Source organism: Anabrus simplex, chromosome 9 (assembly GCF_040414725.1).
Source record: "Anabrus simplex isolate iqAnaSimp1 chromosome 9, ASM4041472v1, whole genome shotgun sequence".
Lineage (NCBI taxonomy): Eukaryota > Metazoa > Arthropoda > Insecta > Orthoptera > Tettigoniidae > Anabrus > Anabrus simplex.
In genome coordinates this window covers 7249116-7263572 of record NC_090273.1, presented here as the reverse complement: position 1 = coordinate 7263572, position 14457 = coordinate 7249116, and the positions used below count along the sequence as shown (strand labels likewise).

General features: G+C 36.3%; 1 protein-coding gene across 4 annotated transcripts in view; it reads left to right on the top strand.

Annotated features, from left to right (window-relative positions):
- Nucleotides 1–14457, top strand: part of LOC136880806 (golgin subfamily A member 6-like protein 22) — an 88538-nt gene that overhangs the window by 46804 nt on the left and 27277 nt on the right. For all 4 annotated transcript variants that reach the window (XM_067153340.2, XM_067153342.2, XM_067153341.2 and 1 more), the window contains one exon: nt 13057–13282. In XM_067153340.2, the coding sequence (XP_067009441.2) occupies nt 13057–13282 (226 nt within the window). The remainder of the gene's footprint in view (nt 1–13056; nt 13283–14457) is intronic.

Here is a 14457-nt window from a genome sequence, read left to right as displayed (position 1 = left end):
GGACACTCCTGGCACTAAAAGCCATGCGCCATTTCATTTCATTTCCAATCTGTGGTCCAAGTTGAGGTTTTCCCAAATCTGTTAATATATTACAGTTAAAATTTTAACTGGTAATTCTTCTTCTTACAGAATTGTACAAAAATTGTTTTGATCCTCCTAGTCAATACTATACTATACTAAGTTCGTCTTAATTGGACTATTACGAAAGTTAGTCGTAATCGGACGTGAAAAATATATAGTATTGACTAGGACTAAAACAGTTTTTGTACAGTTTTGTAAGAAGTTCAACTGTCAATACGGATTCAACAATGAGATTCATAATCTGTAATGATGTTTCTTCTGTTGCTTTGCCATATTTCAGCTACAATTCCATCTATTCCTGAGACCTTTTGTTGGGCTATTCTGACTTTATCTTCTAACACAAGAGGTTCCAGATCAAAGTTGTTCTCTTTCAATGAGTTGTCAGTTTTTATCTCTTGATTATATAAGTCCTCTGTATACTCTTTCCATCTCTGTTTGATCCCTTCACCATCAATGATCGTTTTTTCCATTAGCATCCTTAACCATTCTAATTCTTGGTTAAAATTTCTTTCTTAAGGTGGATATATGTTGGAAAACCTTTCTCTTGTTACCTTCTTTTTGTTTTCCTCTTTCAAGTCAGTACAGATGTTGTTATAGTACTGCTGCTTATCTTTGGAATCATTTCTCTGGTAATCTCTATTCAGCAGCCATGAATTCCCTATCCTTCAGAATTTTGGCTTCCTCCCTTCTCTTCACTGTTTTTATAGTTTCTGTTTTCATCTAATGTGATGTTCTTTGTTTCTCAACCCCCACCAATTTTTTGTTACATTCATTATGAACAATGTCTTTAACTTCACACCAAAGTTCCTCTGGTTCCCAATCAAGGAGATTTAAGATCTCAAAACAATTCTTTATAGTTGTTTTAAATAGTGTGGGAAGGTTTTCAAAGTTGTATCTCAGGCGTTAAGTTTGATGTGTAACTTATACATCAGCAATTCATGAGTTGATCCACAGTCCGCACCTGGCCAAGTTTTTGTTGCTGAAAAGAAACTTTGCCACGTTCTAGACCCAATTATGTAATCAGTCTGATTCCTGTATTTCCCATCAGGTGACGTCCAGGTGCACAGGTGACGGTTTGGTTGCTTAAAAAAGTGTTGACAGTGAAAAGGTTATTCGATTCACATAAGCTGATAAGCCGCTCTCCAGCTTCGTTTTGATCACCTAAGCTATAGAGACCCCACAACACTTCCCTCTTTACCTTTCCCAACTTTGGCATTCCAATCTCCAATCACAGGTAACAGAGCTGCTTCATAAAATACATCAACATTATCATCTTCAGCTCAGCTGTTGGGGCACTAATGACACCACGCTCTTTCTGTTCCTCATGTCCTGAGTAATATATTACGTGTTCTCATTTGAAATTACCAATTGCAGTCCATCGTATTTCGGTTACCCAACCAAAAAAATGTGCTGATGATGTTGTGACCTCTTCTCCCAAAAGATCTTCTCTCGCATTACTCACTGCAGAATGCAATACTACTCTTCACTGTGCATTAGATGTCTAAAATATTCTAATTAAAGTGTAATTGAAGACTGAAAACTGTCACTCTGTGAAATGCAATGTTAGCTGACAGCCACCATATTTAAATACACTTTTGTTCTGAAAACATACATATTGTCTGTACATTGCTCAGAATTGTATCAGTCAAGTCCAGAGTATGAAGAAAATGCAATTAATTTTCCATCTTCTATGTTTGTGTGTATATATGCGCATCATGGCTAAACAGAATTAAATGAAGATCAGTATTTAGTTGGAGAATAAAGCACTACACTTTAGGTTATAAATAGTTTTATCCATGTTGAGTGAAATGGTAGTTTAGGGGAAGGCCTAAAATTCTATTCACAAATATCTGTGTTATTAGTGGTCCTATAGATAAATACTACATAAAAAAGTTATAGAGAATACAATTGCCAATCATTTACGTCTTACACAGTTTTACCACATCGGCTATAATAACAAAGTTTGTTGATTAGTCTATAACAGCACTGAGCCACAAGAAAATGGGTGAACAGGATTTAAAAATCCTGGTATGTTTCGTCAGAGAATAAGGCACTACAGTCTGGGTAAAATGTTAGTTTAGGGGAAGTCTTTAAATTTAATTCTCAAATATATATGTTATTAGTGGGCTTAGTGATGAATACTACATAACAAAAATTATAGAGAATATAATTTCAGATAATTTGTCTTATAGAGTTTTACCATACCAGGTATAACAGAGATATTCATGAATTTAGACATGTGTTGCTTAGCCCATATCAACGTTAAGCTTCACACACATGGAAATATCGTTCAATCGTGTTAATTGATGTTGGTGTTGGTTTTTGTCATGAATGTTTTAAGGTGATAAACCTCATGGTCTTCACCCCATATCAATAAGAAAAATTGTGAACATGACCATCGAAATGAGAAAAAAATCATGAAGGAACAATTATTTGAAGAACAAGGCAATAGGGATTTATGAAAGAGGAAGGAGGACCCACTGTACATTCGACCCCCTAATCACATAAAGTCAGAAGAAATCTAAATGTGAAGGCCTACAGTTACAAGTGATTACTTTCATTTTGACCGTATTGAAATTCAATTATTAAATGTTAAACAATTAATTTATTGAAAGCACCTATTCAATACTAGTTAAGTCTTTAGGACTATAACATCGTCATTATACAATCATCCAAACCTCAAAAAAAAATGAACACCATACCTGCCAACTTTACAAAACCAAAAATCAGGAGATTTAGATTCGAAAATCAGGAAAAATCGGGAGGAATCAGGAGATACAACTGGTCAAAAATGATTATTCTACATGTCTTGCGCAATACAGAAGTACTGTGGTAGACTCTATTATAACACTTATTGTCTCAAAACACGACGGTTTCTATACGAGGCTACAAGGCTTAAAAATTGCACTTCTCTATTCCCTTACAGGAAGTATGTGAGATAATCGTATCTGATAAGTCTTCTGAAAACAGTATGAATTCATGCTCCACACGTGTGAGTCAGACATGCACACAGATGCCATTACTTAGCAAATTCATTAATATATTGCATTACGCGCCCGCGTGATTATGCGAGCGCAATGTTATTTTTATCAAGTAATAAATTAAAATTCGCCAGAATTGTCTCCAAATGGCTCCTAAAATCTCTAGAAAAGTCACTAGTTGCTATCTTTGAAATTCTGCCACTAAATTACTTAAAAGGACTCCAAATCTAATGACTAGTCTCTAGAATCGACTAGACTGATGTGAACGAACACAAACATAGCACGCGAGAACGAGAGATGACAATCGATATACGCGTCGCGATATACAGGTATCAATAAACATTGCACATTCGCGCGCATTTCTCGAATTGATAAACGTCGATATTTCATTTGAAAGTGGCCAATGAGTCGAGGACTTCCGGTCACTTGCGTAAAAATCTGAAATTGCAGGATTTGAAAACAAATGTTTAAAGTTCACCAAAAAAGCTAAAATCGGGAGAAATAATAGAATAATCAGTAGGCGGGAAAAACTGTCGAAAATCGGGAGTCTCCCGTCTAAATCGGGAAAGTTGGCAGGTATGGAACACACATACTTGGCTACTAGACAACACCCCTAAAACTATAAACTTATCAAAAACTTGTTTCTCAGACAAAGAATTGAATCTTCTTAAGAAGGGCATGAAATTCAACTGGCCGAATCCCAACAAAGCGGACGTTCTTATCACCACAGCTGCCGAAATTGAATCTAACATTAATAAACCCGCTACCGACAAACATAACGACATTAGATTTGAAATTAAAAAGAAACAATGTTATAGTCCTAAAGACCTTACTAGTATTGAATAGGTGGTTTCAATACATTAATTGTTTAACATTTAATAATTGAATTTCAATACGGTCAAAATGAAAGTAATCACTTGTAATCGAGTAGCCAACCAGGCTAAATCCAATAGATACCTGAATCTCAAAATCAGAGTTAGCAAAATCTCAAGAGACATTAACTTCTTGAAAGAATGCTTGAAGAGTGGATTAGTACCTAAATTTCTAAAACACTTACAAAGAAAAAACATTCCCTTTTCAAAAATCAACAATACTCAACAAAAGATTAATGAAATCCGGTTAAAGAGCGAGATCAAGTCTCTTTATAAAAAGAAATCGCTCTTGAACCTACAACTATACAAAATTCATCTAAAAGTCGCCCATAGCATGCACCCATTAGAATGGGATTCATATCTAAGATTCGTGAACAACAAGGTGTTAGATGTTTTAAACAAAACACAAGAAACACTAGACAAAAACTAGCTACTTCAAAAGAAACTAAACAGAAATTAACCAAACCTCCCAAAAAATGAACACACATACTTCGCTACTAGACAACACCCCTAAAACTATAAACTAATCAAAAACTTATTTCTCAGACAAAGAATTGGATCTTCTTAAAAAGGGCATGAAATTCAACTGGCCGAATCCCAACAAAGCAGCCGAGCTTATCACCACAGCTGCCGAAATCGAATCTAAAATTAATGAACTCGCTACTGAGGCAAAAAAAAAAAAAAAAAAGTTAGATTTGAAATTAAAAAGAAACTTCCCTCTTTAGTCAATGAATTGAAAAGTAACCCACAACCAGATTTAAAAAAACAAATAATCAACTTATAAAACAAGATTAGGAACAACGATATAATTGTTACAAAAGCTGATAAAGGATCCACAACTGTTTTATTAAACAAGGCCGGTTATGTCAATAAAACAGAACTTTCCTTTTCCGATAATACCTACACTATAGTAAACAAAGACCCCACACCAAAAATTCAACATGAATGAAAGGTTTTGTTGAAAAATTGATACTTTCTTTTGCAAGAGCAAGAACATCAAAAACTTACTATCATGAATCCAAAACTGCCAACTGCAAGAGCATTACCTAAAATCCATAAAAAAGAAATTCCAGTGCACCCTATTATAAACAGCAGAAACAGTCCCACATATAAAGTCTCAAGATTTTTACACTATTTTCTTAACAAACACTTCAAATTTAACAATGAAGCATACATAAAAAATTCCAATGACTTCTGCAAAACATTAACACAATTTAAACTACAACCTAACCATATAATGGTCTCATATGACATCACTAATATGTACTCCAGCATCCCTATAAATTATACTATAAATATTATCAAAGGAACCTTTCCAAACACAGCAATTTAAGCAAATTTGAAATAAATGACTTTATTCAATCACAGAGCTTTGTTTTGAACAACAACTTTCAACACTTTCAACAACAAAATCTACCATCAAAAAGGACTAGCAATGGGAGATCCCATCTCGGACATTCTAGCTAACATTTTCATGGATGTTTTTTTTTTTTTTTTGCTAGTTGTTTTACGTCGCACCGACACAGATAGGTCTTACGGCGACGATGGGACAGGAAAGGGCTAGGAGTGGGAAGGAAGCGGCCATGGCCTTAATTAAGGTACAGCCCCAGCATTTGCCTGGTGTGAAAATGGGAAACCACGGAAAACCATTTTCAGGGCTGCCGACAGTGGGGTTCGAACCTACTATCTCCCGAATACTGGATACTGGCCGCACTTAAGCGACTGCAGCTATCGAGCTCGGTCATGGATAATCTAGAAGCTAACAAAATTGTAAACAAAATCAACGGTCTCCACCTTTGGATAAGATTCGTAGATGACACGTTTGCCATCATTGATAAACGGCATAACAACAGCAACAACATTTTAGAATTTCTTAATGGACTCAGCAATAACATTACCTTCACAAAGGAAGATGAAACCAACAACTCTTTAAATTACCTAGATGTAACCATAAATAGATTCATCTAAAAGTCATCTAAATTTCAAATTTCAAATCTATAGAAAACCCACTTTTGCCCCTCTGACTATAAGAAATGAATCTATGCACCCGCATTCTCACAAATTAGCAACCTTCTACAGGTTAATCCATAGAGCGTTCAAAATTCCCCTTTCCAGTGACAACCGAAAAAAAGAACTACAATATATTAAAGAACTTAACAGCTACAAACCAAACACGGTTAATAAAATTATGAACAAAATTAAATTAAAAACTGCTACTAACCTAACCCCTGAAAAGACCTAAAAAAAAAAAAAAAAAAAGTTTTGCTACTTATACCTTCACAAATTTGGCTATATATCAGATCACCAACCCAATCAAGAAACAGGACATCAATATTGCATCCAAAACCCGTAATACTAATAGAAATATATTCTGTAACTCCCATACAGTAAATTCAACACACGACTGATACTCCAATTCAGGAATTTATAGACTCAAATGCGCCCAATGTGAATTTTCTTATGTCGGACAAACAAACTGGACGCAGTTTTCATACAAGATATTTAGAGGATTACAACGCATTTAAGCACAACAAACACTCCGCTATTAGTATTCATATGAAAGAAACTGGGCATAACTTCACTACCATAGACCAGGACCTTCAAATCTTAAAGATCATTAATAAAGGTAGTCTAATGACTGAATTTGAAAATGCCTACATCTTTTTATACCAACACTTCAATAAAAATAAAAATCTAAATGACATCGTAGAACAAATTCCTAACTTATTGTCATCTCTTAAAATAAACAGTAATAATTTTTTTTTAAATCTTCAACTATAAATCCAATGCTAATACCCATATATCAACAGCAGCCATTGCCCCCTCGCCCAGCCACACCCCTTCCCCCACTTGCACCAATAGCGATCTTAACGCCCCGCCCAACCCACTCCTCCCAACACACTACCGGCCAACGATGACACACCCCTACAATACAAGAAGCAGAGATAAAGCGACTGTTCAGACCACCTCACACAAGCTACACAACCGGACTTCCTCCTAACGTCTAAAGGGTAAGTGTCAAGAATATTAAATCCACTAATAAACCATCCTAATATAGCACTCACACACTTTTTCATTCTATTCCACAGATTTCAACATGTTCACTAGACGCACACTTACGTCCAGAATCCAGTTGAACTCCTCTTCAGGCTTCAAAAGCTTGACAACATAAACAACATACAGCTTGTTCATATGGTGATGAAATAATCCGTTATTTAATGAAACTCAATCAAGCTCTCTACCAGCATTCTTGCCATCCAACCGGCACTCCACTTTAATAGCGATTCTCATTCTTCAAGGAAGTGATGTTACTATAGAACATTTAAGCCACCCAAAATCATATAAGCTAAATGTGTGTGATCTCCCACTAATGTAAAAAGAAATGTTTAAATATTATGATCCAATAGACTACAATTGCCATTCCAGCATCGGCATTATGTGTGTTGATATTTTGTACTATCCCCATACGACGTGGACATGATTAGGACGTCCCATTGAAGCTTTTACGATGGGATCAGCAAGTTCATTTCCAAATTCTACCATATGTTGTATATATTAGTGTAAATTGTGTTTAAAAAAATAGTTTTTAAGAATAGTTCTAGTACAAGTTAATCTCCTAATAGACTGTAAAAATGTACAGATGTTTTAAATCCCACTCATATCACGCTGTTCTCATTATCGGCACATGAGAGTTGACAGTTAATATTATTTCCATTGGATGTGAACTTACGTTGGATGTCACATTTGAACTTTTAAACAAGAACAGCTTGTTCCCTCCAATATGACCTAATGTTATTGTACTCCAGTGCAAATTGTTATAAAAAATAATGTTTTAGAATAATTCTAGTTAGCTTCCACTCAAGAGCTTTGACTTGGAGTTAGAATTCTTGGCTGACGATGCCTGCTGTCACGTTGGTGACGAGTTTTTAGCTCTCCCCAACCATATTTCGAAACTGCATTTGTGCTATAGAAATTGGTGTCATTCGGAAATTATTTCCGCCTTGTATTCAACTAGTACCTTCTACGTGGCTTTGCTCACATTATTTATTTGATACCATCTTCGTCATTGTAACTATGAGATTATATTGCATTAATATTTTCTCTTGGAATCCTTAAACTTGGTCTGGTACGATTCCGTGCCCTTAGTTGTAGTGTCATCTTGAGGGAGAGTCTCTCACCCTTCCGTTCGTTGGTGGTGTTGGCCTGAGATGCCATGCTTGAGTAATCGCTGGAGTACGATGGAGGCAAGACGTGTTTCATCTTCACTTCTGGATCGCTTTCCGATTTACCACATGGATACTGGATAACAGTGTATCTGCATAAGGATTTAGTCTTTAGTGCTGTCTTATCGAACTCGGGTAACTTCAAGTGTATTTCATTTACATGAGTAATGGATACTACCATACTTCTGCAAACTCCAACAATACAAGTAAGTCTCTTCTTCATTTCTGTCTTGGATCTGCTTCCTGTTGCATGAAGAAATATGAGTTGAAAATCTTTCATCTTGAGTATCGTCGTGGGTCTCGGATTTATTATGTCGTCCTGTTTTTTTTAGTTACCTTAGGTTTCTCTAAGTTGGGTTTCCAAGTTGTACCTAGTTTTACATCCAAGCCGTTTGGTTAAAAAAAAGTGTGCTTAATTAAAAACAATTTATTTAGTAATCCTATTGAGTAACTATGAAACTACTCTGTGTATAATTTTAAAACTACGCGAGATTTCACTTGGGTGCCAGTCTTTTGATTCGTTTTAATTTCTTGTTTACCTCTGTTTCTGCTTATTTAATTTTGACCGTGTATTTGTAGTTTTTCCTTTTAACCTTCATATTTTTCTTGTTGGACCAGTGTTGTTTTGGTTCATGTTTTGGGGTTGCCAAGGTCTCCTGGCGTTTTTACGTCACCGTGATAACTGGTCGCGGTTGTGATGGTGATTGTTTGATGTTGTTTGGTGGCGTTGAGATTCTTTTAAAGATGTGTGCGGATATTGTTCCGCTTCTTTGGGATTTTTCATTTAGTTATCCTTGCTGAAATGTAATTTTATTTATCCCCATACCTCTTCTTTCTTATATTTTTCTGGCCTTCTGCCGGTTTATGTCTGCTATTTTCTCATCCGCGAGGCAAGTACTGGGGGCCGTGCGAAATCTCCGTGGTGATCGATCTAGGTGTTTTCTGAGTAATGAAAATGTTAGCAAGTTAAATAAATATTGTGAAAAGAAAATATTTCTGGAAGACGCGATGCATGAAACATGTTAAAAATTTCACACGAAGTTTGGTTGTTTAGAAGTTATGCAAATGTATCATTTAATTTTATTTCTCCATCCGGACGGTACATTAAGGTTTTATCTCTACATTTAATTCTGTAACCCAGTTTGGGTGGGTTTTTTCTTTTTTGGACGTTTTCCCTGATAATGATGGCTTAATTCCTTTTTTTAAGAAAATAAATAAATACGTAAGTTATGTTCATTATGTAAAACTTGTTCTCTTTATTGTAGACTAGAAATTTACTGCCGTATCAACAATTATTTTGGTTCATGGTCTCTGGGTAACTGATTGTTTTAACTAAGGTAGCGGTAAGTGTTTGATGGTAATGAGTTATTTTTGCTGTTGCCTTTAATTTTCTTGCCTATGTTTAACTTCTGCTGCTGATAGTCAGTAAGGCGGTAGACTGCAATGAGAGGTGAAACATGTACCATACTTAAACTTGATATAATGACAATGTTATAGTCCCGACTTTACTAGTATTGAATAGGTGGTTTCAATAAATTAATTGTTTAACATTTAATAATTGAACTTCAATACAGTAAAAATGAAAGTAATCACTTGTTTAGTAAATTCACAGAGGCTTGCAGACTGATTGCTGAAAGGCATAACAGTCTTTAATGATAATGTATGTATGTACGAAGGCCATCCGGAAAGTGGTACCCATTTGTGCAATAAAGACACAGGAGTAAATATTAACAAATATACACATTTTTATTGGAAAGAGCATACTTTACACTACTTCTCCACATAACCTCCAAGCAAATTTAGGCATTTGTCATAACGTGAGACGAGTTTTTGTATTCCAGCATCATAGTCCTCCGCCGCCAGTGTATTGAGATACGTAGTCACAGCTCGTTTAAGTTCTTCATCACTGTCAAATCTTTTTCCCGCCAAAAGTCTTTAAGCTTCATAAAGAGATGAAAATCCGAAGGGGCCAACTCCGGGCTATACGGGGGATGGTCGAAGGTTTCCCACTTGAATTGCTGCAAAAGTTGTTGTGTTATTGCAGCTGCATGAGGCCTGGCATTGTCATGAAGGAGAATGACGCCTGTAGACAATAGACCTCACCGTCGATTTTGTACTGCCATGTTTTACAATACGCATTAGCATTAATTGTGTCTCCACGGGACATAAAATCAATGAGCAGTACACCTCGGCGATCCCAGAAAATGGTTGCCATGAGTTTCCTGGTGGACAGAACTGTCTTGAATTTTTTTGGTTTGATTGGTGAATGAGCATGATGCCACTCCATTGACTGTCATTTACTCTCAGGTGATGCATAACAAACCCATGTTTCATCCCCAGTAATGATGCGAGCCAGGAAAGAGTCTCCTTCATCGGAATAACGTCCCAGAAACATCAGTGCTGCAGCCATACGCTTGGTTTTATGCTCCTCTGTAAGCATGCAAGGGACCCACCTTGCACAGATTTTTGAATAATACAGATGGTCTTTGACAATTTCATGAACAATTGTTCGAGACACATTAGGAAAATGTTCACAGAGTTCATCAATTGCGACGCGCCGATCGTTCCTCATGCATTCGTCTACTGCGCTCAGCAGTTGGTCTGTAATGACAGATGGTCTCCCTGAACGCTCCTCCCCAGGTTGAAGTTGCGACACCAGCGCCGAACAGACGACTCGTCCATCACAGTGTCTCCATACACCTCCATTAATTGGCGATGAATATCACAAGATCAAACGTTTTGTACATTAAGAAATTTAATCACGGCCCTCACTTCACAACTGGTGGGGTTCTCTGTTTGTTTAAACATTTTAAACAATCACAGACACAACACAGGCATCACGCAACCTCGCACAGAGCAGGCAGACAAGCCACTGACGCAGTATGACCTTGCCTAGCAGGCTACCCGAGTCATCAGCGCTTCATGCGGCGCTAACGGGTACTACTTTCCGGGTGGCCCTCGTATGTATGTATGTATGTATGTATGTTTTACTGTTGATAAACTTAACCAGGATAGGTTAATATGGATGATTGATCTGTATTGACTAGTCTGAAATGTATTACAGAACTATTTAAAATAGTTATATTTGAATCTGCCTTGTCAATACACTTATTAATGAAAGGATGAAACATGTACTACTAGTTTATATCCTAGTCTGTATATATATATATATATTGTATTGCAAAGGTTGATTATTGCATCTATTCATTTGAACAGTGGGCTGCTTCTCAAATTTATTTCAGAGATATTTAAAGAAACTTAAATCCATGTTCTTCTTGTCAGAATGTGCCTTTCTCAAATGTTCAGTTATTCTACAAGGCTTGATAGTCTCATAAAAAAAGACTCTTTCACCTATCAAGTACACTGGTAGCTGCTTGTATGTAGGTGCCAGTACACATCCATAATTCAGACATTCGACATTATATTGTCAATATTTCCTCTTAGTATCTGCTAATTCTTTTATGGAATATGTAAAAGTAAGTGTACTGCAGCCTCAACTCCATAGAGACATTAATCTCTATATCCCTATGATTATAACCTGTAACAATTAACATTTGGCAAACCATGAACAACAAAATAAAACATTTGTTTACTTTTAAGTTTGGCATCTTAATAACTTAAAAAATAAGGTTATGGCAAAAACCCATTACTATATACTCAGTAGGCTATTAGGACTTTATTAACATTTTAGAACTTACCTGTTAAAAAACCTTGAAACAGACTAAAAATGTACAAGAATTCTGATTATATGGAATGTGTATTAAACACAACCCTGCCAAGCCAACTGATCCAGCACAGGCAACTAACTTTTCTTTTAAGAGCAAAGCAGTGCATGAAGTCCGCCATAGTGTTCAGTGTTCTCCCGAGGACCATTTTAATGGGCGCACCACCCTGCCGTTTTTACAGACCACCCAGCTAACATAACCTAGATATGTGGTAGTTATATAATATTAATACATATTTGAGTCAGTGGGTGCTCCAGATTAAAATGAAAATACTGTAGAAGTGCTTATTTAAATGATAAATCTTCATTATTGTCAGCATAACTGCATCAATTTCATCGGAGTTGAAATCTTTATTTCGATTATCACGTAGTGTCATGCGCGACCGGTGTCTGGATTAGCGCGGAATTGCTTGCGATCGCTTGATTCTGCAGAACGTTTCAAACCCTCATGGCACTCCACAGCAACTGAGTGGTAAGCTCCGGTGTTACATGTTATGAACGAGCAGTAGAATACTAGAAGTTCAGAATACTCTTATGTTTGGTTTGTGATAATAACACTAAAATAGTTCAGTTTTGCAGTTAATTACCTGTCCGATATTACTGCTAATGCCCTGAGGGGAATAAATTATGTCATATTGTTTTTTTTTAATGTAGTATTCCCCGCCCGGCTGCTCATTCCTGCCACCCAGCTGACAAACATTTCTGAGGAGAACACTACATGTAGTTCCATGTTTTGTGAATATTTCGATAGTTATCAGCAGATGTAAGAACCAACCAACAGCCTAAACTCTCAGCGAAAAGGATATTTCAATATGCTCGGTAGGACACATCTCAGCTAGTCCCCAGCAGACCAAAATACAGTGTGTGCCCCCTGTGCAGTAGAGATGCAACGGTGTAGGCCCTCTTCTTGCCCCACCAATGGGAGGAACATGTGGTCGAAGCATTTGCAGAAAGATGTTGAGCCACTGCTTCCTGCTATTTGTAAGTGCAGGATCTTTAGTGCAAATCTGCCACTATCGTGCCATTCACATTGCCTTGCCGTGAATAGCATAGATCTCGAGATGTCATACCACAACTGACATAGGTAGATCATGGTACATTTACACACTGCTATCCCATTACTTTTGGCACAACAGTTTAGATATGATTCACTAGATATGTTTTTCAATTTGCAGAGAAGATAAAGAGGATTTAGAGGAAATGAGGAGAGAGAACCGTAAGCTGGAGCGTGAACTATTGAAGAGGAAACAGCAGCTGCAGGAGAAAATGATTGCAACAGTTGGCGCTGTATTCCCCGTAGAACTTGGTCATACAGCGCTGCTTGTGAGTGCCCTAGAGAAAGTGAGAACAAAAGCTCATGTGGAAGGCCATAATTATGAGCAGGAACTGAAGAAGTTGGAGGTAATTGTTTTTATTTAGTTTTTCAGAGTTGCTAGACAATGGCTGTGCTTTTATTTAGTCAAAAATTATAGAGTTCAAATAATCCAAAACTTGCACTTATTTTACAAATTTAGTATAAAATTGTGTACTTTTTGTATATATTGAAATTACTGTTCTAGTTGTGTTTTTTTTTTCTGTGGATTTTCAAGTTAAAGTTTGGAGAGAATTTTTTTTTTTAATCAGTTCTCTTGAACGCTATCCTTGCGATATAAACACAAGTCACGTTTTGATTCACAGGTAGATTACTTGTTATATTCTGAGTAAAATGATAAAATTCATTATAATTACCTTTGGTTTTCACATCTAAAAGTTTTTGTAACATAGCTAGAAAACATCTGTCACTTCAGGGAAAATGGCCATCATTTCTAGTGTTAAGAGGAACTTCACTGAATATAGCTCATCAATAGCCTATAATTAAAACAATTTATGTTGTTCGTACCCATATTTTTATTAAATTAATGTTTGACTGTTGTTATTTTTACATAAGAAGAAATTTAATGTAGAATTCTGAGTGAGGTAAGAGGAGTTGTGTGAAAATGAACAGTTGATGTCTGATATAACCTTTAGCATTTCCAGACTATCACACACAACATATGAAAGACTAGAAGATACTTGAAAACAAAAAGGAATACATACTGAAAAACTTTAAGATTACCTACATTAACTAAATTAACACTAAAAAACATGGCCTCCATCTTAACAAATAACAGGATATTCATTCATCATCAGTGTCATTGTGGACCATCTCAAGTCAACCATTGTACACTCTAGTGCTTTGTTTAACTTTATTGAACCATCTTCTTCTAGGTCTTTTCCTTGGTCTGGTGCCCCCCACATCTCTCTCCAGCCATACTCCTGCTATTTTATCAGGTGATATTCGTGTGATATGGCTGAACCATTGTAGACTTGATCTTCAATACGTTTGAAGAGAGATTCCTTTATCTTTGCATCTTCAAGAATTTTATCATTCCTAATCCTGTCCTGTCGTGTTTTCTGAACTGTTGTCCTACACCTTCCAGTCTACTGCTATCACTTCCTGAAATGGTACAGGTCTCTAGACCATATTTAATTATGTGAATAAAGTGTAACCTCTAAAAATATACAGAGCATTTTAAAAATACATGGTAAAATTTCTG